Source organism: Poeciliopsis prolifica, unplaced genomic scaffold, assembly GCF_027474105.1.
Source record: "Poeciliopsis prolifica strain line A6 unplaced genomic scaffold, Auburn_PproV2 SCAFFOLD014, whole genome shotgun sequence".
Classification (NCBI taxonomy): Eukaryota; Metazoa; Chordata; class Actinopteri; order Cyprinodontiformes; family Poeciliidae; genus Poeciliopsis; species Poeciliopsis prolifica.
In genome coordinates, this window is record NW_026562389.1 from 4,615,770 (window position 1) to 4,638,128 (window position 22,359).

Here is a 22,359-nt window from a genome sequence, read left to right on the forward strand (position 1 = left end):
CTTGTATGTTTTCTAATTAAGTTAAGTATCGAAAGTTTAGATGAAACAGCAAAGAAATAAAATGCTTCAATTTAAAATCCCCAGAGTCAGTCAGGAATCCTGCAGGAATCAATTTTTCAGTAATGTATTCATATAAAGTTTGTCAGTAACACTAAGGTGTTTTGCAAACTTAAAAATATTTCCGTATTTCTTCACAAACAGAGAGAATTTGCATGAGACAAACAGTAGGCAAAGATGTAAAAACACTTAAATCAACAGCGTAAAATCAGCATAATCAGCAGATTGATTTTTTTTTGTAAAATTCTTATCTTGAGCATAAGCAACAAAAACATTCATAATCACAGATTATTGAGCATGTCAAGGTGAGACTTTCAATTAAAATTAATAAAGTTCAATGAGTATCTATCTGGGAGAGACTTTGCAGAATCGTGTTTCCACCAGAGCAGAGACTCAAAATTGTCAACCGGGGGCGTCAGAGAGCATTCAAAGTTTTAGAAGTAATCCAAGGTTATTATGATACCTAACTAAAACTAACAAAATAACAAAAAAGTAGGAATTTTAAATGGAAATAAAATCTGAGGTGCACCATGTGAGCAAACATCCAAATAGTGATAAAAATACATCTGACATGAAGCCTAAGAACTGAAGCAGCATTGACTTAACATTCAAAATGTTACTAGTAATTTGCATTTCTCTAGTAAGAGTTATAAGATTTACCTATGGAATTTCTCTATTATTGACTATAGATTTCTGCTGAAATTTTTAATGGCGGTTAAGACAAATGTTTTTCTATGATTAGCTTTCAATTTGTTTTCCAGGAACGAGGAGGATCTTCTGACATACTCTGTTGTAGATTATCAGTGTGTGTGTGTGTGTGTGTGTGTGTGTGTGTGTGTGTGTGTGTGTGTGTGTGTGTGTGTGTGTGTGTGTGTGTGTGTGTGTGTGTGTGTGTGTGTGAACACAGCTCATAACTTGACAGCAGTATTTATCAGTGTGAGCCAGCTGTCACACTCACTATACTCTTCTAAAAATCAGCCAGAAGAGGGAAATTCGTCTCCAGAGAACGTCTAGAAACGAAGGTAAATGTCAAACTTTTATATTTAATTTGTTACATTTGATTACTTCTAATTTATGTTTCTTAGTTTCCGCCACATTTGTTCTTTAGTTCTATATTCATAGTTTATTTTTGTGTTCACCTTCCTGAATATTTCTATTATTTATTATAATTTTGTTTATCAATTATATCTATATTTCTGTTAAGGTCAGAGTCAGACAGTAACTAGTTCAGATACTTGAGTAACTCTTTGGAAAATATGTCCTTCCAAGAGTATTTTCACTATGCTTTGCTTTTTACTTTTACTTGTGTAATTTTATTATGAAGTATCTCTAGTTTTACTTGAGGAAAATTTCTGTGAGCAACTTCAGTGAATGAATCACAAGCTTGTTTTAACCAAAAATAAGATTTTGTTAAAGTTTAATACATTTTATATTGAAGGAAGTAATGTTTCAAAATTAATTATCTTCAGATTAGTCTTTAAAATTTTGACATAACTTTACATTTTGGTGCATCTGGTGATGTAATTTTTAAATATTAAAGCACTGATAATTTGATCAGGGACTCAGTGAGTAGCATTTTTGCCAAATACTTTCCTACTCGGACTTAAGTAATTTATTGAACGGGTATTTTTTACTTGAGTAAAAATATGCTGAAGTAGTGCTACTCTTACTTGAGTACAATTTTGGGTCGCTCTGTCCACTTCTGGTTAATGTCTTATCATACTCGGTTCAGTTCTCTTTCTTGATTATTGCTCAAAATGTCTTGCCGTATAAGTTTCTTGATTTATTCTTGAATTAAAATTTTTGTGCATTTCTGTTTCATTGTTCGACTTTTTTTAGTTTAATGCTACAGCTTTATTTCTCTCATGTCATCACAAATCCTGCACAAGTCAGACTAGAACCACTTCAAGCGCTTCTTTGACCTCAGTGACCTTTTGCTTCTTCCCTGCAGGTTGGTAACCATGACAACGTACCTGCTCCTGTGTCTTCTCTTACTCGGAGGTCACAGGTCATTGGCGTGCCCCCACCCTTGCTCCTGTCAGGGTGGCCGGGTGGACTGCAGCGGCAGGTCTCTCACTTCCGGCTCCCTGCCCTCCAGTTTCCCGACCGGAACCGCCGAGCTGCGTCTCCATGACAACCTGCTCAGCACCCTCCCCAACGGGCTGCTGGACGACCTGACGTCCCTGCGCTCCGTCTCCCTTTACGGCAACCCCTGGATATGTGACTGCGGCATCCTCTACCTGCGAGCCTGGCTGAGACGTCAGACCACCGACGTCGCGTCCTACCTGGCGGTGAACTGCAGTTCTCCTCCCAGCCTGAGGGGGCGCTCTGTGGCGTATCTGACCGAGGAGGAGGTGCTGGAGTCCTGCCACTACTGGTACTGCAACCTGGCCCTGGCCTCTCTGGGCTCCCTGGTGGTGTTCGTGGCGGTGCAGGGGTCTCTGCTGGTGGCTCTCATCGTTTTCCTGAAGCGGTTCGAAAGGCTGACGAAGGAGGCCAAGCGGACCACGGAAGAGAGCTTCACGGCCGGGGATGGACTCAGAGAAAACGACTATGAGCGTTTAAAGGACAGCAGCATCTGAGATGAATATGACCATAAATTGTATTTTTATCCAGTAGCTGTAAAACTGTCAAAACAATCTGCATTGAGTCTGTATTTCAGCTCCTTTTTCGAGAAACAATATCAGTTAGTTTGTTTATAACGGCTTTATTAGGGTCAAGAAGAAAAACAGACAAAAATAAAAAGTAACTTGAACATTTCTGAGTTTCAAAACTCCAAAGATGTTTGACTTTTTGAGATTTCTGAGTTTTTTTCTAGAAAATTGTTTCACTTTTAAAATCAGAATTAGCTTTTTTTGTGGAATGTTTTGGTCTTATCTAGCAAATTTGAGACTTTTCCCACAATTTTTAAATATAAAATATCTGAGATTCTCAAATGTTCTGTGTTTTTATAGCACAACCAGAATATTTGCTGCAGGTTTGCTATCAAACCCAGCAAATTTTTTTATGAAAAAATGGTGGGTCTGAAAACAAACTGGGTTTGTTGGGTTTTCAAACTCAAAAATGTAGAAACCCAGACTCAGACATTTACAAGCTTCTTTCTAGAAGAAATTCTGAGATTAATCTCAACATTTGTGATATTTTCCTAGCAAATTTTAAATTTTTCAAATGCATAAATTTTTACTTTTTTCTAGAAAAACAAATTTTCAACCTTTAAACGCAGAAATTTCCTTGTTTTTCTGAAAAAATATCTGAGATTATTTTCAAAATTTCTTATTTTTTTTGGCATTACTTCTTTTACTTCTTTTTATAATTATTGCTATAAATCTGTCTGGTAGTTATTTAGTCTATTATTTTTCTCTATCTGAATAGATTGCTCATAAGACTTTTATTGAGGAAAAGATCATTTAATTTTTGAATTTAGTAATTTAATATTGTTTACATTCTACAAACTTAACTCTTCCTAATTGTTTAAAATTTGTTAGATTACATCAAGACAAAAGAGATAAATTTATATCCACTTGTTCTCTTACACATGTATTTTATAAAAATGAATATTTTAGAATTCATAATAAACTAAACTTTGAAGTATTTGTTTTTGCCGCACTGTTTTACTGCTAAGCATATTTTATAACATTTTTCTGATGATTCACTGAACATTTTCCATTTAAATGTGCTTTTTATTTTTATCTTTTATGTTTTTTAGTGTTTTTTTCCCACCTATTTGTCATCATTTCTACATGTCTTTCCTTTTTTCATTTCTTTTTGTTTAATCCCTCTGTTTATTATTTTGCTTTCTTTTTCTTTTTAATTTATTTATTCTTTTAATTTTTATTTTATATTAATTTGGTTCGATAGTTTATTTTTACTTTAATATGATTTAATGTCACGGCGGAACACTTCTACGAAGTAACAGTTCCGGGGGGACAGCATTAACAGTCGGACCTTCACATGTTTACACATGAGGTTTCCACATTAGATCCTTCAGTGGCTAATTTATCCTTTTTCCACCCTTTTGAACAATTCTGCTGAAGACATAACGACTTTAAAACAATCATGAGTTCCGCAGCACAAAGGTTTATGTCGGAAACATTTTCTTTTCGTCGTTTTTGAGCTGCTGAAGTCTCAGCCTCGTCCGTTTCTGTATCAGAGCCTGTTGCCTGTGTTATATCCAGCTGTTTGTTTAAAATGGGAAAGCTAAGGAAGAAGCACAACTGGAAAGGAAGGCAGCAAAGTGAAACGCATCAACCAGCAAAGGAAGAGAAGACGGATATTGTGGTGGAGCTAAACGGTAGGAGACATTACTGTTATGAAGATGTTTATTCGTTCATTCATTGTTTTTAAAAAAGCAGCGTCCTTGAGGATCTATGTGGGTTTGTTGTCATTAGATGGGGATCGGATGAAAGGTGTAGACGACAGCAACGCTCTGGTCCTTCCAGCCTCCAAACACAAGAAGAAGAAAGAGGAGGAATCTAAGAAAAAGCCCGTGACCTCCAAAAAACCTCTGACGAAGAAACAGAGGAAGGAGCTTCAAAAGGTCCTGGAGCGCAAAGAGAAAAAAGCTCAGGTGAGACAACAGCAACAACTATAGCAGCATCAACAAAATATGTATGGAAGCCAAGAAAAAAATATTCAGATTCGACGATTTTTTTTTATGTACCTTATAACTCCGGTGTCTTTGACTAAATCCAGTGCCTTTGCATTATTTGTTGTAATTAAGTCAGATTAAATAAATTATATGTTCTTTGTTTTGTCAGAATAAATGTACCTTTTAAAAATAACAGCCTTTTAAGTGAGTCTTAAACTTGTGTTTCAATAAATCCACATTTCTGCATTAAAAATATCTTTTTTATTCGACTGATGTGAAACCTGTGTTTCATATGGTGAATTGAGATACTGGAATGAATAACATTTTCAATAATATTCAAATTCACCTACTAAATCTGAATACATAGATTTAATTGGACAGAATTTTATTTACAGACATCAGAATAGCAGGGAGAGAATGCAATGCAGATTTCAGAATTTTATTATACAAATACATTGATTTAACCTTTAAGACTTCCTACAATGTGTTGATGTATAACATCAACACATTGTAAAATCTCAATAAGATATTTTTAATGCTTTTGTCTTTGTTGTAAAATGTTTTGTATTAAAATATCGTTATGTTAAGATCTATTTTCAGGGAGACATACTTTTGTTTTTGTATCAAATCCTGCTGACGTAGTTCTATTAATTTGTCTTCTAGAGGGCAGACATCCTCACCAAACTGGCCGAGGTCCAACTTCCAGAGTCTGAACTGAAGCTTTTGTTCACAACATCCAAACTGGGAACAGGAGACAAGCTTTACCAAACTAAACAGTAAGTTCAAAGGTCATGAGCACCTGAAGTGGCACATGGCCTCCAAAACAGACGCACAACGGTCAAGACTTATTTTATTCACTCAAGAGTATATGTTTCTTCACCTGGTAGAAATTCTGTAAGAATATCTGTTAAGATATCGGTTAATTAAAAAAAAAAATCAGTAGCCTGTAATGATGTTAAGTCAAGCAGGAAGGACTGGGCTTTTGATGTTAAAATTAAGATTTTAGTCACTGAAGCACTTTTTGTTTCAAATCACCAGATAAATGCTATGTTATTGCATTTCAGACAATAAAATGTTTATTTATTTATTTTTTAATTATTATTTATATTTTTAAATGTATTTCTAAGATTGCATAAAATAAACTTAAGTATTTAAATAAAAAATCTGCAGAATGTGCAAATATTTTATACAATTAATCATCAGAATAGTCAAGTACTAAAGTACTCGTTAGCTGCAGGCGAAGCAGAATCCTATCATTGCTGCTTAGTTGTCTTAAAATGTTACAGTTTGGGACTTCAGATGCTTTTAGGTACAACTGTCTGCGGAAATCATTTAGATATGAAAAGAAAATCTCAGAAATCTGTAAAATCAGTGGCTCAAGAGTTGAATCAAGACAGCAACAGCAGCATGATTGTTTTGTTTCCCTTCAGGTCATTGGATGAAGAAAAAGATGGAGCTTCTGGTCCAAAGATTAGTAGTGTGAGCGGGGCAAACAGGAAGAGAAAATGGGAAGATGAGGAGGAAGAGCAGCAAAAAGAAGAAAGCAGTGATGAAGACACATCCTCTGATGAGGAGGAAGAGGAACAGAAAGAGGACGATAGAGAGGACAATTCTGTAGGGACAAATGAACATAAGGACGTTGATGAAACCAAACTGGAGGCGAAGCTGGAGCAGAACATTGCAGATCCAGATAAGCAAAAGGAGACGGTTCCTAATAAGAAGACTGTGCAAAGCAAGAGGCCGTCAGAGCCGGCTGTGTTTATTCCAGTTGACAGATCAGCAGAGATTCAGGTGAGGGAAATCATACTGTACATATTTATGACACTGTGTCTGTTTCTCTGCTTTGAGCATGTGTCAATCCATTGCTGCAGGAGGCTCGTCTGAAGCTGCCAGTGCTGGCCGAGGAGCAGGTCATCATGGAGGCAGTCAGGGAGAATCCCTGCGTTGTTATCTGTGGGGAGACAGGAAGTGGAAAGACAACGCAGGTGCCTCAGTTCCTGTATGAGGCTGGTTATGCCTGGTAGGTTCTCCATTTCATTCCTCCTTGACTCTCTGAACATTGACCCAGAGAAAAGCTCATAATACTGCATCATAAGAGGGTTCTGCGTCACTCTGGAATATATTATATAATAGTAAACATTATATTTTCCACGTTTTGAGAAGCAGAAAAAAAACTAAACAACATGGAGAAGTATAGTTATTTTTACACTTTGTACCACTGATGTAAACAAATTAGTTGTTGATTAATGGGTAATTAAGTTAAAATTTGCTCCAATCGATTAATACCGTCCACTAGACCTTCTTTTGTTGTTGTAGTTTGGCAGCCATCCCAGCAGAGGGGGCCGCTTGCCGTAGCGGAGCCAATTAATACAGGAATAAAGATGGTGGCTATTCCAGAACGGGGAACAGAAACAGTGCTAAAAACTAAAGTTTTAAGAAAATGACCTGATTAGTTGATTGATAAGATCAGTGAACTTTAGATTCACTCATTAATTGATAACGGTTTTCATAAACTTTTGTGTCCGTCTCATTGCTTGTACAACTATCCATTGCTTTCTCTTTTCATCTATCCTATTTCTATTCTTCCATCTGTTTCTTTGTCCTTCTTTCTGCCCCATCTGCTCACTTTTATCCCTTACAGTTTCCAGATTTTACTGCTTCAATATTTAAAACCTTTGGATTTGGATTTTGTAAAAGCTTTTGTCCATTTTTGCTTAAAAGTTGGTTAAACTTTGGGAATTTGGAATGCAAGGAAACTGACTCAGGTGATGTGCCAGTCAGAAAGTTATTTTTTCCTAATTTGTTTGTTTCCTCCAGTGACAGCAGGATAATTGGGATCACAGAGCCGAGGAGAGTCGCAGCGGTCAGCATGTCGCACAGAGTGGCCAAAGAGATGAACCTTCCCTCCCAGTAAGTGAAATATTTGACTTACTTTAGCTCCTAAAGTGATTTTTTTGTTTTATTGATAATACTTTATGTCTATGTGTTTGCTCAGAGTCGTATCATACCAGATTCGATACGAAGGCAACGTGACGAGCGACACGAAGATCAAGTTCATGACAGACGGTGTTCTGCTGAAGGAGATCCAGAAGGTTTTATTGTTTTATTTGTTTCATTAATTTATTTGTTAATGTTTAGTGTTCACAGACATTTAGAGATAACTTGGAATAATTATACTCTGTGTGTTTCAGTTTAATTTTCTCTGTTCTGTGTTACACACATCTGTTTAGCATCACCATAAGGAAAACACAAAATTAAATTAATATTTGTTGTATTTTCCATGTTTTGTTTTGTTTTCTAGGATTTTCTGCTTCAGAGATACAGTGTGATAATCATAGACGAAGCCCATGAACGAAGCGTTTACACGGACATCCTCATCGGCTTGTTGTCTCGCATCGTCCCACTGAGAAACAAGGTGGGAAAAGTTGCTTTGCTATGTCACTTTTAATGTTTGTGTGAATCATTTAGAGGAATTAATCATCTTCTCCTGAAGTTTGAAAGTTTGTTTCAGTCACCTACAGCCCTGCAGTGCTTCTGTATTGAATTAATTTTCTCTGCAAAGACGATGTTTGCAGATTCACCTTTCAGATCAATTTGCATCAAGAATCAGCGCAAAAATAAATTAGATGTAGCTGCACAACGTAAAAATAAAAAAAGCTTTTTCTCCTCGATTTGCTTCATGTCTGTTTTTCTCCATGCCCGGTTGCAGAAAGGAATGCCCATGAAGCTGCTGATCATGTCGGCCACTCTGCGCGTCGAGGACTTCACAGAAAACCAGAAGCTTTTTCAGATGCCGCCTCCTGTCATCAAGGTGGACGCCCGGCAGTTCCCAGTTACCATCCATTTCAACAAACGAACTCCGCTGGAGGATTACACCGGAGAAGCCTTCCAGAAGATCTGCAAAATCCACCGCATGCTGCCTCCCGGTATGTTTGACTTTCTGTCACTACTTTCAGTGTCTGCGCTGATAATTATGAGTGTGAAAGGGAAAATCTAAAGAAGCTGTTTGTGTCGCTCAGGGGGGATTCTGGTGTTTCTGACGGGTCAGGCTGAGGTCCACAGCCTCTGCAGGAGACTCAGGAGAGCGTTTCCTTTCAGGAAGAGCAGCACGGCCGCTGGTGAGCGGTTCATCTCGGTAGCCATCGATCAGGGAGAAAGTTTATTTCTGTTCTGAATTTTCCTGTTTTTTATGTTTAGCTGAAGATGAGGAAGAGGACACGGCTGAGGCAATGAGGAAATTTAAGAAGGCCAAACAGAAGAAGAATGTTGTGAGTTTACCAGCAATAAAAACTACATTTATTTTCTAGTGGGTTTGCAAAGATCTACGCCACTCACAGCTAAACATTCCCACCAAACAATCCCTTTCTAAAAACAATATTTCACTTTATTCATTTGTTTCTAGTTATCTTATTTTGCTTTCACTTTTTATGACATTTTAAAGTATCCAATGTATTCATACTTAAGCCTTTGCAAGAAATATTTCCTATTAAATATGTCAAATTCTCTAAAATGTTTTTTGGTACAATATTAGTTACTGCAGGTTTTGTCTCCAGCATTGTTTTGATAACCTAATTTTATATCACATTTATTTCTATGCTGTTTGCTTATAGCAAACTTATCCAGTGGCTAATTAGTATTTTTTAGGCCAATCATTTTAAAAACATTTCTTTTTACAAGCTGATTGGACACGAAGTAAAAACATTTTAAGTGTTTTTAACTCTGATTCCAGTCTCTGCCTCGGATCGACCTGGATAACTACTCTGCCCTGCCGGTGGACGAGGGCGACGAGGACAGAGAGGCTGGGATCAGAGATGAGGAGGACGGAGGCTCGGACCTCGAGATCGGGGACGATCCAACCGAGTCGGGTAAATTCATCCTCACCGATGGTTTCAACAGACAAGCTGAGTGAGGCTCAATTTGGCCATAAAGGAAACTATATTGTTTAAGGAACATTGTTTGGGTGTCTGAAGTTCCTGATTTATTCAGGGATTGAAAAGATCAGGTTAAATTTCCCTCTGAGTTTATTTTTAATGTTGCATCCACATGTTTTTATCTGATTCATTGTAAAAGTAACTTTAACTTTTTAAGGTTGACACCTTTTAACAGAATGTTGCTCTGTGTTTTGTTTTTGTAGAATGCAAGGCTGACCCGTCCATTCCTCTGTTTGTTCTCCCACTGTATTCGCTCTTGGCTCCTGAGCAGCAAGCTAAGGTAAGATTAACATTTTGGCGACTGAAATGTTCAGAAGTTGGTCCCCTGAAGAGAGAAACAGGGCAGTTTTGACATAACAGTTACAAAAAATCTCTTCCAACGCAACATTTCCTCTTTTACGTCATCAACTAGTTTAATGACAAACAATATCTAATATCTAGGATCCAGCCTCTGTGCTCAGGTGTCCTCCTCTTGCCTGTTTTGGGCCCCTTAAATCTGCACCCAGTTCGCGTAATTCCAGCAGAAGCTTCTCTGACAAATGAAGTCTGTTTTCATGACTGCAGGTGTTCAGGCCGCCTCCACCTGGCACTCGTCTCTGTGTCGTAGCCACCAACGTCGCTGAGACATCTTTGACCATTCCTGGCATCAAATATGTTGTCGACTGCGGCCGGGTTAAGAAGCGTTACTACGACAGAGTGACGGGTGTGTCATCCTTCAAAGTCTCATGGACCTCTCAGGCCTCAGCCAATCAGAGGGCAGGCAGAGCCGGACGAACGGAGGCCGGACATTGTTACAGGTCAGAGCCCTCGTGATAACACAACATATTGATATATAGAACTTGAAATGAAAGTATTAGTCTGTTTACCCATTTTCCTTGTTCCTCCCAAAGAGAAGGGTGGCATTGTTTTACAAGAGACTGTTCAGATAAAACCATAATCTACTACTTGGGGCATTTTGAGTTATTTACAGATTCTGAAAGTACGTATTCTTGCCCAGTTGTCCAGTAATAGAAAACACATGGAAATTTTTTACTGCAAGTGTTGTGTGCATTAATAACATTTCGACAAACACTCGATTTGTAATTTAGAAGTGAAATTAAAAAAATAGACATGAGTTGCAAAAACAAACATTTTCTTCCAGCCAGCACATATCGTAGCATAAATAATTTTATTTTTGGTGTCAAGAGGCAGTTTGTCAGTGTGGGGTGCAGCTTCGTTCACTGCCTTGTCATCGGTATATTGCATTCAGCACAGCATGTGGCATGCAATGCATCATAATAGTGTTCAAAAACAAAAGTTCTGCAACTCCCCCAGAGAAACCTTCCACTGGTTTATTTTATTTACCACATTATGTTATCAAAATATGGCATCCAGACAAAAGAGAATACTCAGATTTTTAAGAAAATTAATTGTTAGTCTATGAATGAGATCAGTCCACTTGAGATTAACTCATTAATTGATAACTTGCTTCTAGAGTGCATTTTTACCTATTTTTATTTTTTTTCTTGGTTCTACAACACAGGTTGTATTCCTCTGCGGTTTTTGGAGACTTCAGTGAGTTTTCTGAGGCAGAGATCACTCGCCGCCCCGTAGAGGATCTGGTTCTGCAGATGAAGGACCTCAACATCGAGAAGGTCTGCAAGGAGACAAATATTGTTTTGAAGGGAAAAAAGACAGAAAAGCAGAAAACTGGATATTTTTAATTTCTCGTTTTGCAGGTGGTTAATTTTCCTTTTCCCACACCTCCATCCACCGAGGCTCTGATCGCTGCAGAGGAGTTACTGGTTTCACTGGGAGCTCTGGAAGAGCCGCCTCGCTCTGGAAGGTAACTGTGCTGTTTTTACATTTTTACATGCATTGAAAAAAACTTTTTGTTTCATTTGTTTTGATTATTTCTTTAAATATTTATGATGCAGTTCAAGTCAAGTTTATTTAAATTTAAAACTATCATTATATTTTTAAGCTCCTCCCCTTTTTTCTGACTTTAATGGTAGCATAACAAGCAGAAAAAAAATCTGAGCAAAAACAAATGAGTACATTAAATTATGTAGAATATTGTGTTTTGGGTTCAGTTTTAGTTTTCTATCTTGTAAGTAAGATTGTTTTTTTGTTACAATGTCCACTGACTTCAAAGTTGAAAGTTGGTTTTATTAGATTTCTGCTCAAAAGATTTGTTTTCTATCATATTTTTTTGCAATTTCATCTTATATTAACTTGTAAAAGTCTTCATACCCCTTGATATTTTAAAATATTTTGTCACAACTACAACACTGAGCTCTTTTGGAGTATTTCTCCACCAGTTTTACATTTATGGACTTATTTTTTGTCCATTCTTTATTGCTGAAACCCTTTATTTAGACTGAATGCAAAAGAGTTCAAGGGGGTTGAATTCTTGAGCAAAGTTTTGTCATTTTCTCAAGTTTTACATTGTATGTGTGTTTGTTTTAAACTGTAAGAGTTTTTATTTGTTTTTATTTATTTTATGTACAGCACTTCATATCAGCTGTGGTTGTTTTAAAGTGCTTCATAAATAAAGTTGGTGTGGTATGGTATTGCACAAATATCCGAGTTAACTATCAGTTAATGTTTTATCAGGATAAAAACCTTGCAGCAAGCGAAGTTGAGCTGTCCCATCACCTCGCTGGGCAGAGCGATGGCTTCATTCCCCGTGTCGCCACGTTATGCAAAGATGTTGGCGCTCGGGAAGCAGCAGGACTGTTTGCCGTACATCATCGCCGTGGTTTCAGCCATGACTGTCCGGGAAATCTTTGAGGACTTTGACAGGTGTGTACATTCACACTAATCATTGTTTATATTTCATTGTATCAGGAAACTAGAAAGAAGGCATCCAGTGGGAGATAGAATATTGTAACATAACACGACACGTTGATATTTACCAACTGATTGATTGCTTGTTGTTTTCTCATCTCTCCTCAGACCTGCTCGTAGTGACGATGAGAGCTCCAAGCTTACCCAGCGTCGAGCTCGGCTGGCCCAGATGAGGCGCTTGTGGGCGGGGCAAGGAGCTTCACTCCTGCTGGGGGATCTCATGGTGATGCTGGGTGAGAGTACTGAAGAGAAGGAAACATTAATTTAGCATAATTCTAGCCTGGCCATGGCCTTCCTATGCAATTCCCCTTCATTCTAATCTCCCTTATAATGGGATTTCACTCCAAGCTGTTATTTATTTTAAGCAGTTATGAGGCAAAACTTGAAACTGATGTTGTTGCTCGGTAACTACAAGTTACTCCACAGGTTGTTGCTAGGCAACCAAAGATTGAGTGAGTAAGTTGATTCCACCAACAGCTCTTTCCTCTGCCTACATCCCCCAGAATGCTGTGGGGTTCTGGGTCAGGGTTCAGTGGAATTATTGAACATTCTATCTGGCGTGTTTTCTATCAATATTGAGCACAATATTTATTGCTTATTGATCAGCCCTCTGCTATTCTCTGGCGAATGTTACCCTCTTTATTTGGCCACAGAAACGAAGGACGTCCACATGTTGCTAAGTCTTACTGTGGTTCTGTCTGCGCCGGACTGCAGGTGCTGTTGGTGCTTGTGAGTTTGCTGGCTGCACTCCCAAGTTTTGTGAGGAAAACGGACTGAGATTCAAAGCAATGGTGGAGATCAGGAGGCTCAGAGGTCAACTTACCAACGCAGGTGCAGAAACACACTTTTTCTCGCACACATGTGCAAAGTAACATAAACCTGCGGCAGAAACTGAGCCAGAAATTCCTTATTTTTCCCTCCTCGCAGTGAACGCAGTGTGTCCGGAGGTGGGCGTATTTGTGGATCCAAAGATGACTCCACCCACTGAACATCAGGTGGTTTGCCTGCGGCAGATTGCTCTGACCGGACTGGGAGACCACCTGGCGAGACGTGTCCAAGCAGAAGACATGCTGGACCCGAAGTGGAAGAATGCATACAAGGTGAACAGATCCTGCATCTTGGATTGTGAACAACAAAATAACATGTTGTTCATGTTATTTTCTTCATTTTGTCATTTTTGTCTGTTTTTGTTCTTCTGTGCAGACTCCTCTGATGGATGATCCAGTGTTCATTCATCCAAATTCTGCTTTGTTCAAAAAGCTGCCAGAGTTTGTGGTCTATCAGGAGATCATGGAGACTTCCAAAATGTACATGAGAGGTAAAGAAACACCACAGGGCTGAAACCCAAACATTAGGGATAAGTTGGTTTTTAAGTTTGAAATATTCCACTGATTCTGGATAGATTCAGTATTTTAAAGATCTGGAAAAAAGAAAACAGGGTTAGACAAATGATTGTGTTTCTAATCTCAGTTTTCTCAGTAAGAAAATAAGCATTTTATTGCCTAAAATGGGAAAAATAGTGTTCCTCTAGTGAAGCATGTGAAGCTAAAGCTGCAGCTTGAGCTTTGGATAAAACATAAAACAATGGTGTTTTTATCTTGAATGCAAAATGTGTAGATCTTTTGCATAGTTTGGCTTAATTACTGCGCTGAATATGTAAGCCTTTCATAATGAGCAATAAATCAATTAATCACATAGATTAAAACAAATTCAATTACTTCCATTTGCATGACTTACAGTTTTTCTCTTTTCTCTCTTTTTACCAATAACTGGATGATGAAAGTCATAAACCTCAACTATCCCTTTTGAGGGACTTCTTTTTTTAAACTTTATAATTTTATCTTTTGTTTCTGTTGTTTTGTTCATTTATTTTGTATATTTAAAATGTATGTCTAACTCCAGTTAACGTTGATTAATCGATTGCTAAATTATTTTAATAATCGACTTTGATTAATCGTTTCAGCCTGAGTAAAAACTGTTCAGAGGGAACATCTTTTATCTCATAACGTTATCTGAGAACGCGTCTCGTTTTTCCTGTCAGGTGTTTCAGCAGTAGAAGCAGACTGGGTCCCTGAGCTCCTGCCTCAGTACTGCCACTTCGGCCCTCCTCTGGACTCACCGGCGCCGTGGTTCTGCTCTTCCACCGGCACCATCAGATGCCACAGATCAAGCACATTCTGTAAGTAAATTTTCAGCATAGCAGCAAATTATAGCGTCTTCTTTAGCTTTCATTCATTTCCTGTGTGTGTCCTTCAGTCCGGGTGGGTTGGCAGCTGCCGGCAGTGGAGATGGAGTATCCTGAAGGTTTGGAGCGCTACAGGCTGTTTGCCAGGTTTCTTCTGGAAGGACAGGTACTGTTGCATCTTGATTCATTTCATCTGTTTTTACTCCAAATCCGTCTAATTTATCTCATTGCTGTAAGCCGAAAACTTGCATGTCAAAAAGAAAAAACTATTTTCTTGTAAAAGTTAATTTATACTCATTATTTTATTTACTGGGATCTCCATTAGTTTCCACCAAAATGCTGAATAATGTTTCCGGGGTCCATTTGCTGAAATACAAAAATATTCGTAAGTTAGCCTATAAAATGCACACAATTGGTCAGACATGTTACAAATTACAAACAGAAACCTGGATCTAATAAATAAGACTTGTATCTTCTTATAAAATAAATTGTGCTTTTTAAATCTCTGATGGTCTTATGTAATTTATTCATCAAAGTCAAAAGCTGATTTTGAAGATTTTCAATGGATTTTTATCAATGAAACCACAAATGGATGTGAAAGAGGTACGCTGAAGTTTTTTTTTAATACATAGAAATAGAGATACAGTGAAAGTATGTTATCTTTATTCTCCCATCCTTGTGTCTTCTCATGGTTTCCATCTAAAAATAACATTAGAATAAATAAACATCTTCAATATTACACATGATTAAGAATTATTTCTATTCAAGTAACAACTTGAACAAACATTTACTTTATATGTTTAACAGGTTTGTCCCAAGCTAAAGAAAAACACGGGCCACCTTCTGTCAAACCCCTCCATCATGATGAAAACTTGGGCAAAGTAAGTCTTTCCTCACGCATGGGATTATCTTAATTACCAGAGTAGGTACAATAGGCAAAACTATTGTGATTAGCTTGGTCTAATTATAGGGTGAAAAAAAGCAACTAGAGCCACTCTGCTGTCTGAGCAATTTAATTTCAAAAGCACTAACCAGGTGAAGACATTTTCATTTATTTTAATATCACATTTAACTGCATTTGCAAGTGTTTTAGTAAAAGTTAGAATGTTGTTGACTATTTCTATTTGCACTGATAAAAATAATTTTATGTTAATATATTAGAAACAACAACAGTCTGAAATCAGAAGATCCTTTATGAGAAGTGGTTGAGAGTTTTCTAGAAAAGTCTTAGATTTGTTTAAGAGTTAACAAAGCCTTATATTGACTTTTTAAACTTTTTCCACATCCCAGTATTTAAATATTTAATTCATGCATCTTTAAGAAATTACCTGAACATTTGTTAGACACAAAAGGTTTGAACTTTTGAGAAAGAATCCTGTGTAACGGATACGTAAGTATCACACCTGAATGTATACTCTTATTTGCTCTTACTGTTGCATCTTTGCTTTCTTAGACTCCAGCCCAGGACAGAGGCTTTACTGGGACCACTGGTTTCAAGAAGGGTTGACAGCAGAGATGCTCTCCATTCTATCTGGAAGACTGAAGATAAATGTGAGGAATCAATGTGGCTTGTTGTTTTCCTCTGATTTGATTGTTGTATATCTGTTTTGTAATTTCTGTTTTGCTCGCTGCAGTTCTGTTGTCTGCATACTGCCAGTGGTTACCTGAGGCCACACACCAAGAAGTCGCCAAATCCTGGCCTCCAATTTAAATGCCAGAATCACAGCAGAAACGAGAGATGAACTGACCAGAGAGAGAGATGAGACCGCCTGCCTCACCCCCAAAAAACGATTTGGGTCATTTTTTGTAAAACGTTTCTATTGTGTATCTACAGCAGCACCACAGCTACTTTTCTCAGCTTCATGTTGTTTATATGAAGTGTGAGTTTTGTAGGAAGGAATATTATTTTTCTAGTTCTGTACTGATGTTTTCTGTGTGTTTGCTGCTGTAAAAAACTTGTACTGCAGTATTGGTCTTCATAAGACTTTATAAAACATTTGATGTGACAAAGGCTACTGTGGGATTTATTTCTATTTTATGTTATTTGAATTACGCATACATTTTATTGTCACAATACCATATTTTTTATTTATTAATTGCATATGCTATATACAGGATATCACTACTTTTTAGAAGTTACAAATATTTTTATTAAATTTTTTTAAAGTTATTCTATAATTGCACTGTTGAACTTAGTTCTGATATGTTTTTTATTATTTTTTTGATTCAGGAATTACTCTTTTTCGAGTTACGCCTCCAGTTTTTGGATTTTGTGCAGGTGGAATTGTTTTTGATGTTTGGATTAATAATTTGTTTCATTAGATGTAGCTGTGGCAACAGTTTTATTTTTACAACCCTGATTAGCGTCTCAAAAGCTCAAATAACACCATATCTATGACCTCTAATTGGAGCCTTCATGGAGGCAGAGCAGGACCAAAGTCCAATGTCTCTGTCTGAGTTTCAGGCAAAGGTTTAAAGATGCGATATTACGTATTTTTCAACAACATAATGCCATTTTGTAGCACAATTACCTAACTATGTTACAATAAGTTGTCATAAAAATGCAGTGCCTATCAAAAATATTTTTTAGCCTTATTTTAACTATCTTCAGTGAGAGGCATCTTCAGACTTCCTGAATGGACTGACTATCGGACATCCTACATTATCACATATGACATTTAATTTCCCTATGGGATGCATACAATATTTTTTAATTGAATTGTTTGCAAAATCATTTCTCTGTTCTGTTAGTTCTTCTACTTAATATTTTACAATTCCAATGCATTTTCTCCACAAACCATTTATTTATTTACATTGTTTTGCGTCTGGAATACAGTTTTAAATTATTAATATATACTTTGCTGGAAATAGGTATTTTCAATAACAGCATTTAAGATCTGCTAATAACAGACAAAGGATTGTTTTTATATCTAATTAGGAACTAAACGTTTGTCTTCTGCTAATACTTTAGCTTTCGAACACTGATTTTGAAGTAAACAGTAAACTGTGAGGAGTGACACGTCACTGCTCACACCTACTCTGATTGGCTATTGGCAATTGGCAATGAGGACGTCATTTCCCCTTGTCAGCTCGAACACTTCCAGGAGAAGAAGGAAGAAAACAAGAGGACGCAGAAACAACAAAAACAACCTGAAACGGCCACTTTAACTTAAACCTTTTTAACAACCAAGACCTAACGAAGTCACTATGGTAAGCAATGTGAGTTGCTGCTCCTCTCCGTTGACGCTAAATATGTACGAAAAGTTGTCATTTTAGCAGTTGGGCTAACTAGCGGCTAACAACAACACTGGCGCAGAGCAGAAAGATGCTCCGTCATCATGAAGTTAAAGTCATTCCCCGATGTGAAACACCAAAAATTGTTTTATTTGTAAGCTGTTAATACATCGTGTTTGAACTCCACAGTTTTCCTTCCATCATGTGTTCGACCACCCAATGGCCCGGGGCTTTCCGAACCGCTTCTCCACTCAGTACCGCTGCTATTCGGTGTCCATGCTGGCTGGACCCAACGACCGCTCCGATGTGGAGAAAGGAGGCAAAAGTGAGTGTCGTCACTATGATCAACGTGTGCTATTTCGCACAGTATTAGCAGAAATACAGTGTATAATATAAGTTAGTTAGCGGTTCAAACTCATATTTTTATTGCGTCAAAGTTCTTTACCGAAACGAAAGACACGAATAGACACAAGTATATTTAAATTACAATGCTTCATAATCTGAGCTGGCAAGATGTGTAAAAATAAAAAGGTCCAAGAAAAGAGTCTTGAAGAACTCCACATATGATCTGTGCTGAGATTTACGAAACAAATTTAGAATCTGTTCTCTGCGTTAATGAAACCAAAGGGTTACAGTGTAGATTAGCAGTTAAATAACTGTTTTGTAGATTACAATATGTAATCTAGAATTACATATTGTAATCTAGAACTCAATTGTTTACTGTTTCCTTTAATGGGACCTAAAATTCTAATAATACTGTACCATAATTAGGGTTTGGAAGAGGGTTGGAATTAGATAAGCGGTTGCCTTAAAAAAACTTTTAAAAAATTCTAATCCAAGTCAGAATTCTTTTTTTAAATGTTCATGTTTTTTAAATCAAATTTAAAGAGATTCATTTTTTTATATGTACAAACATTTACAATTTCTCCCTTTTTTTCCCTTTAGTAATTATGCCACCTTCTGCACTTGATCAGCTCAGTAAGTCCAAGTCAAGCCAAGTGCTTCTTTTTTCCTCCATTTTGTTTCATGATCAAAATGAAACATAAGAAAAATGAGAAACGTTTTTCTTACGTTTTTATGTGAACAGGCAGGCTTAACATCACCTATCCAATGCTGTTCAAACTCACCAACAAGAACTCAGACAGGATGACCCACTGTGGAGTTCTGGAGTTTGTAGCAGATGAAGGAATCTGTTACCTTCCACACTGGGTGAGGAGGAAATCAAATGGCACACTGAGTGGTCTACTGTGACAAGCTGTCGAGTTTTATCATATTGTTTCTTTTGTGGGAATGTGCATTATTTTTTTGTGCTGGTTCATGAATGAATATTTGTTCTGTGTAAGTAAAAGCAACTTGTAGCAAGTACAACAGTAAATCAAAGGGTCTTAGAAATATTAATTTAATCCCAGATCATAGATTAACTTTTTTTATTGTTTGAACTTCTAACAACAAAAAACCCAAAATTGTAAATATACTGTTAACTCTGCAAAGTAGTACTTTAATTATATATCTGACATGTAAATATGTATCTGTCTTTCATTGCAGATGATGCAGAATCTTCTCCTGGAAGAAGGGGGTCTAGTTCAAGTGGAAAGTGTCAACCTTATGGTGGCCACATATTCAAAGTTTCAGCCACAGAGCCCTGACTTCCTAGATATAACAAACCCAAAAGCAGTGTAGGAAATCGGTCCACTCTGTTGATTTTTCTTTTCTTTTTTTGTTTTAGCTGAGCGATATATAAACATAATTCTTATATTTTCAGTCTGGAGAACGCTCTGAGAAACTTTGCGTGCTTGACCACTGGTGATGTCATAGCCATAAACTACAATGAAAAGGTAAAAATGTTTATTACAAAATAATAGATATTACTTTTCATTATTGAGTTGCATATCATGCGTTTAAAACTTTAATGCTTCAGATCTACGAGCTGCGGGTTATGGAAACCAAACCTGACAAAGCTGTATCCATCATCGAATGTGACATGAATGTAAGACTCTTATCGTTATCTCAGGCAGTAGATAAGTAATATAATTATGTTCATTGCTTCACTCATGTCATCACTGTACACTTCAGGTGGATTTTGATGCTCCTTTGGGTTACAAAGAGCCTGAGCGACGGACTCAGAACCACGATGAACCGACAGTAAGACCCCAAAAGTGTCTGAACGTTGTATGTTCTGAGCAATGAGATAAAACTTGTTTCTTGGCAGGAGGAAGAAGGAGACGCCAGTAGTTATGCTGACATGGACACAGGATTCAGAGTGAGACCCTACGGCTGTTAGACCGAGACAAAACAAAATGTCAGTGAAGGTGTTGAAGTTATGTGAGTCATGGATTGTGATGTCTTGCCAGGCTTTCACTGGCTCTGGAAATCGCCTAGATGGGAAAACAAAGGGAATTGAACCCAGTCCTGCTCCTCTAACTGCGAGTGACATCAAAAGGTGAAAACATGCATGCATTAAGAAGCAAATCCGCAGCATTATGGCATTTCTATTCACTGTAAAAACAATTTCAAGAAGTTGAGAAAAGACCAATGAACACATATTGCAGACACCTAAAAACTGCTGTTGCACAAAACTAGTTTTGTAATCTCACTAACAGAAGAAAAGCATCCAAGCGTCTACTCCAAAAACACAAAATCTTACTACCGTAAGTATTGTTGGTCTAGTTTATAGAGCAAATATCATAACATCTTAGCACACTTGAAATAAGACAAATTAACTTAAATGTAACTTTTCAGCAAAATATAGGAGCTTGTTTTTAGTAAATAATTCCTCAATATTGATGAAAAAGTACTAGCTCAATTTTTCAAATAAATTAACATGGGAAAAAGTTTTGTTATTAGTGAAATATTCCTCCAATGGAACAAGTACTTTTTCATCAATATTATGAAATGATTTACTTAAAACAAGTCTCTGAATCTTGCTAAAAAGTTACTTCTGTGTTAGTTTTGTATTATTTCAAGTGTACAAATATATTTACTCTAGAAACTAGACCAAAAATACTTGGTAAGATTTTATTTTAAGTGTAAGTGTTTTCACTTAATCTTAAAAAGTATGAGAGTAGATTTTTGTGTTTTCCAAATTTGGATGCATATGATTTAATAAAATAGAGTGCAGAAAAACATTTGAGTTTTCAAATTAATTTCTTTTTCATTTTTTTTTAATGGCAGAAACAAGGACATTTCACCCTGTTACTCAATGTCAGACACATCAGTTTCAACAATGCAAGGTTTAGTGTTACATCGATACATTGGGCCATACTGTAGCACAAATGCACTTAAACCTTTGTTTTGGACAGTTTACTGTTGTTTATACACCTCGGAAACTGCTTGGAAATCACTGAAAGCCTAATATACAATGTTTTATCACAGAGGCATTCCAAACTATGACTTTAAAGTCGGCCGGATCACCTTCATCAGAAACTCCAGACCTCAGCCCAGGAGAAATGTAGAAGACGTGAGTAAATATGTTTTATAAAGTATTTAATTACTTAACCATCATGGTTTTTTTAGTGTTATATGTAACAGAGTTACAAACGTTACATATACATATAATCTGTTACATATACACTGAACATAGTGTTTTAATTCCGCAAAATAAGGCATTGAAGTGGTTTTGGTTTCATTAACGCTCTCTAAATATTTGTTTTCTTTCTCACAGGATGACGCCATGAACAGATTTATTGCCTTTTCTGGACAAGGACAGTCATTGCGGAAGAAGGGCAGAAAGCCTTGAATTACTTGAAATGGATATTCGGCTTGTGTGACCCCATAATCCGACCAACAGCAAAGTTTAAAAAACAAACAAACAAAAAAAAAAACATGATGTGAAGAAACACTTGCCTCTTTGTGTGTTATATCTGAACTCAATCATATTTTAAAAACAAACTGGTTAGACTTTTGCTCAAACATGCTGCATTGGATGTTATCTATTGAGCTAGATAATTGGATGTTATCTATTGAGGTAGCCTCAATAGATAACATCAACATAATAAATAGCGTCAGGATTATTACTGGAATTATGAGTTATTTTCTTTCTGTTCACCAATTCCCAAAATTATTTTTTGACCAAATATTGCACCTGAAATATACAGTTTCCAGAATCCCCATTGTATTTCAAACAATGGGGCCAATAATATTTTTAATTTTTATTAGAAGGATTTAATATTTGAATTCTTTCGTTTTTTTTCCCTCAGTTATAGTTTGCTTACATTCTTTCCTGGTTTATTTATAGACAAATAAAGGATTATTTTGACGTTGTCTTCAGTTGCTTTTGTTGGCAGTTATGTATGAATAAAATGTGACCACTTTACCTCAATTACACATTTATTAACAAATAAATATCTGGTTTGAAGTTATGGTGGAGTGTAACATCGTGGGTAACATCACAGGACTGTAGAAGATTGGAAAACATGAGTATATAAAAAATAAAACGGCAAAAACTGGTTCAAATTTGGGTTATTTAATGTAGACCATACATTAGTCCAAAACTTTATTTGATCCCGGGTCCAGAAGAGTTGATGGTGCTTTTGTTT

General features: G+C 36.8%; 3 protein-coding genes across 4 annotated transcripts; all 3 read left to right on the top strand.

Moving 5' to 3' along the window:
- The first annotated feature begins 866 nt into the window (after positions 1-866).
- gp1bb (glycoprotein Ib platelet subunit beta) lies at positions 867-3,340 on the top strand. The gene is made up of 2 exons (XM_055039594.1): positions 867-1,079; positions 2,009-3,340. The coding sequence occupies exon 2, from the start codon at positions 2,019-2,021 to the stop codon at positions 2,637-2,639; it is 621 nt and encodes a 206-aa protein (XP_054895569.1). The 5' UTR covers positions 867-1,079; positions 2,009-2,018; the 3' UTR covers positions 2,640-3,340.
- A 626-nt stretch (positions 3,341-3,966) lies between these two features.
- On the top strand, positions 3,967-16,594 carry dhx37 (DEAH (Asp-Glu-Ala-His) box polypeptide 37). The gene is made up of 26 exons (XM_055039957.1): positions 3,967-4,348; positions 4,446-4,624; positions 5,309-5,421; positions 6,076-6,436; positions 6,517-6,665; positions 7,463-7,555; positions 7,641-7,737; positions 7,947-8,060; positions 8,355-8,571; positions 8,665-8,763; positions 8,843-8,913; positions 9,375-9,510; positions 9,780-9,856; positions 10,141-10,373; positions 11,099-11,210; positions 11,295-11,401; positions 12,172-12,360; positions 12,514-12,638; positions 13,120-13,236; positions 13,333-13,505; positions 13,609-13,723; positions 14,447-14,584; positions 14,662-14,756; positions 15,398-15,471; positions 16,044-16,141; positions 16,225-16,594. The coding sequence occupies exons 1-26, from the start codon at positions 4,246-4,248 to the stop codon at positions 16,299-16,301; spliced, it is 3,462 nt and encodes a 1,153-aa protein (XP_054895932.1). The 5' UTR covers positions 3,967-4,245; the 3' UTR covers positions 16,302-16,594.
- A 1,072-nt stretch (positions 16,595-17,666) lies between these two features.
- On the top strand, positions 17,667-22,079 carry ufd1l (ubiquitin recognition factor in ER associated degradation 1). 2 transcript variants are annotated; one of them, XM_055039596.1, is made up of 12 exons: positions 17,667-17,809; positions 18,014-18,149; positions 18,770-18,802; positions 18,912-19,033; positions 19,370-19,500; positions 19,587-19,659; positions 19,743-19,811; positions 19,898-19,966; positions 20,034-20,084; positions 20,176-20,264; positions 21,197-21,281; positions 21,486-22,079. In XM_055039596.1, exons 1-12 carry the CDS (start codon positions 17,798-17,800, stop codon positions 21,558-21,560), a joined length of 945 nt encoding a protein of 314 aa, XP_054895571.1. In that variant the 5' UTR covers positions 17,667-17,797; the 3' UTR covers positions 21,561-22,079. The 2 variants fall into 2 exon arrangements, with proteins under 2 accessions (XP_054895571.1, XP_054895572.1); XM_055039597.1 differs by having other exon boundaries at positions 17,667-17,800.
- The last annotated feature ends 280 nt before the right edge of the window (positions 22,080-22,359 follow it).

Excerpts from the sequence above, each read along its gene's own strand:
- gp1bb (XM_055039594.1), top strand. The coding sequence starts at position 2,019 with ATGACAACGTACCTGCTCCTGTGTCTTCTCTTACTCGGAGGTCACAGG.
- dhx37 (XM_055039957.1), top strand. The coding sequence starts at position 4,246 with ATGGGAAAGCTAAGGAAGAAGCACAACTGGAAAGGAAGGCAGCAAAGT. Across the intron at positions 8,914-9,374 it reads CCAAACAGAAGAAGAATGTT|TCTCTGCCTCGGATCGACCT; the intron begins GTGAGTTTACCA and ends CTCTGATTCCAG. Across the intron at positions 12,639-13,119 it reads GGATCTCATGGTGATGCTGG|GTGCTGTTGGTGCTTGTGAG; the intron begins GTGAGAGTACTG and ends GCCGGACTGCAG.
- ufd1l (XM_055039596.1), top strand. Across the intron at positions 19,501-19,586 it reads ATAACAAACCCAAAAGCAGT|TCTGGAGAACGCTCTGAGAA; the intron begins GTAGGAAATCGG and ends TTATATTTTCAG. Across the intron at positions 21,282-21,485 it reads CCAGGAGAAATGTAGAAGAC|GATGACGCCATGAACAGATT; the intron begins GTGAGTAAATAT and ends TCTTTCTCACAG.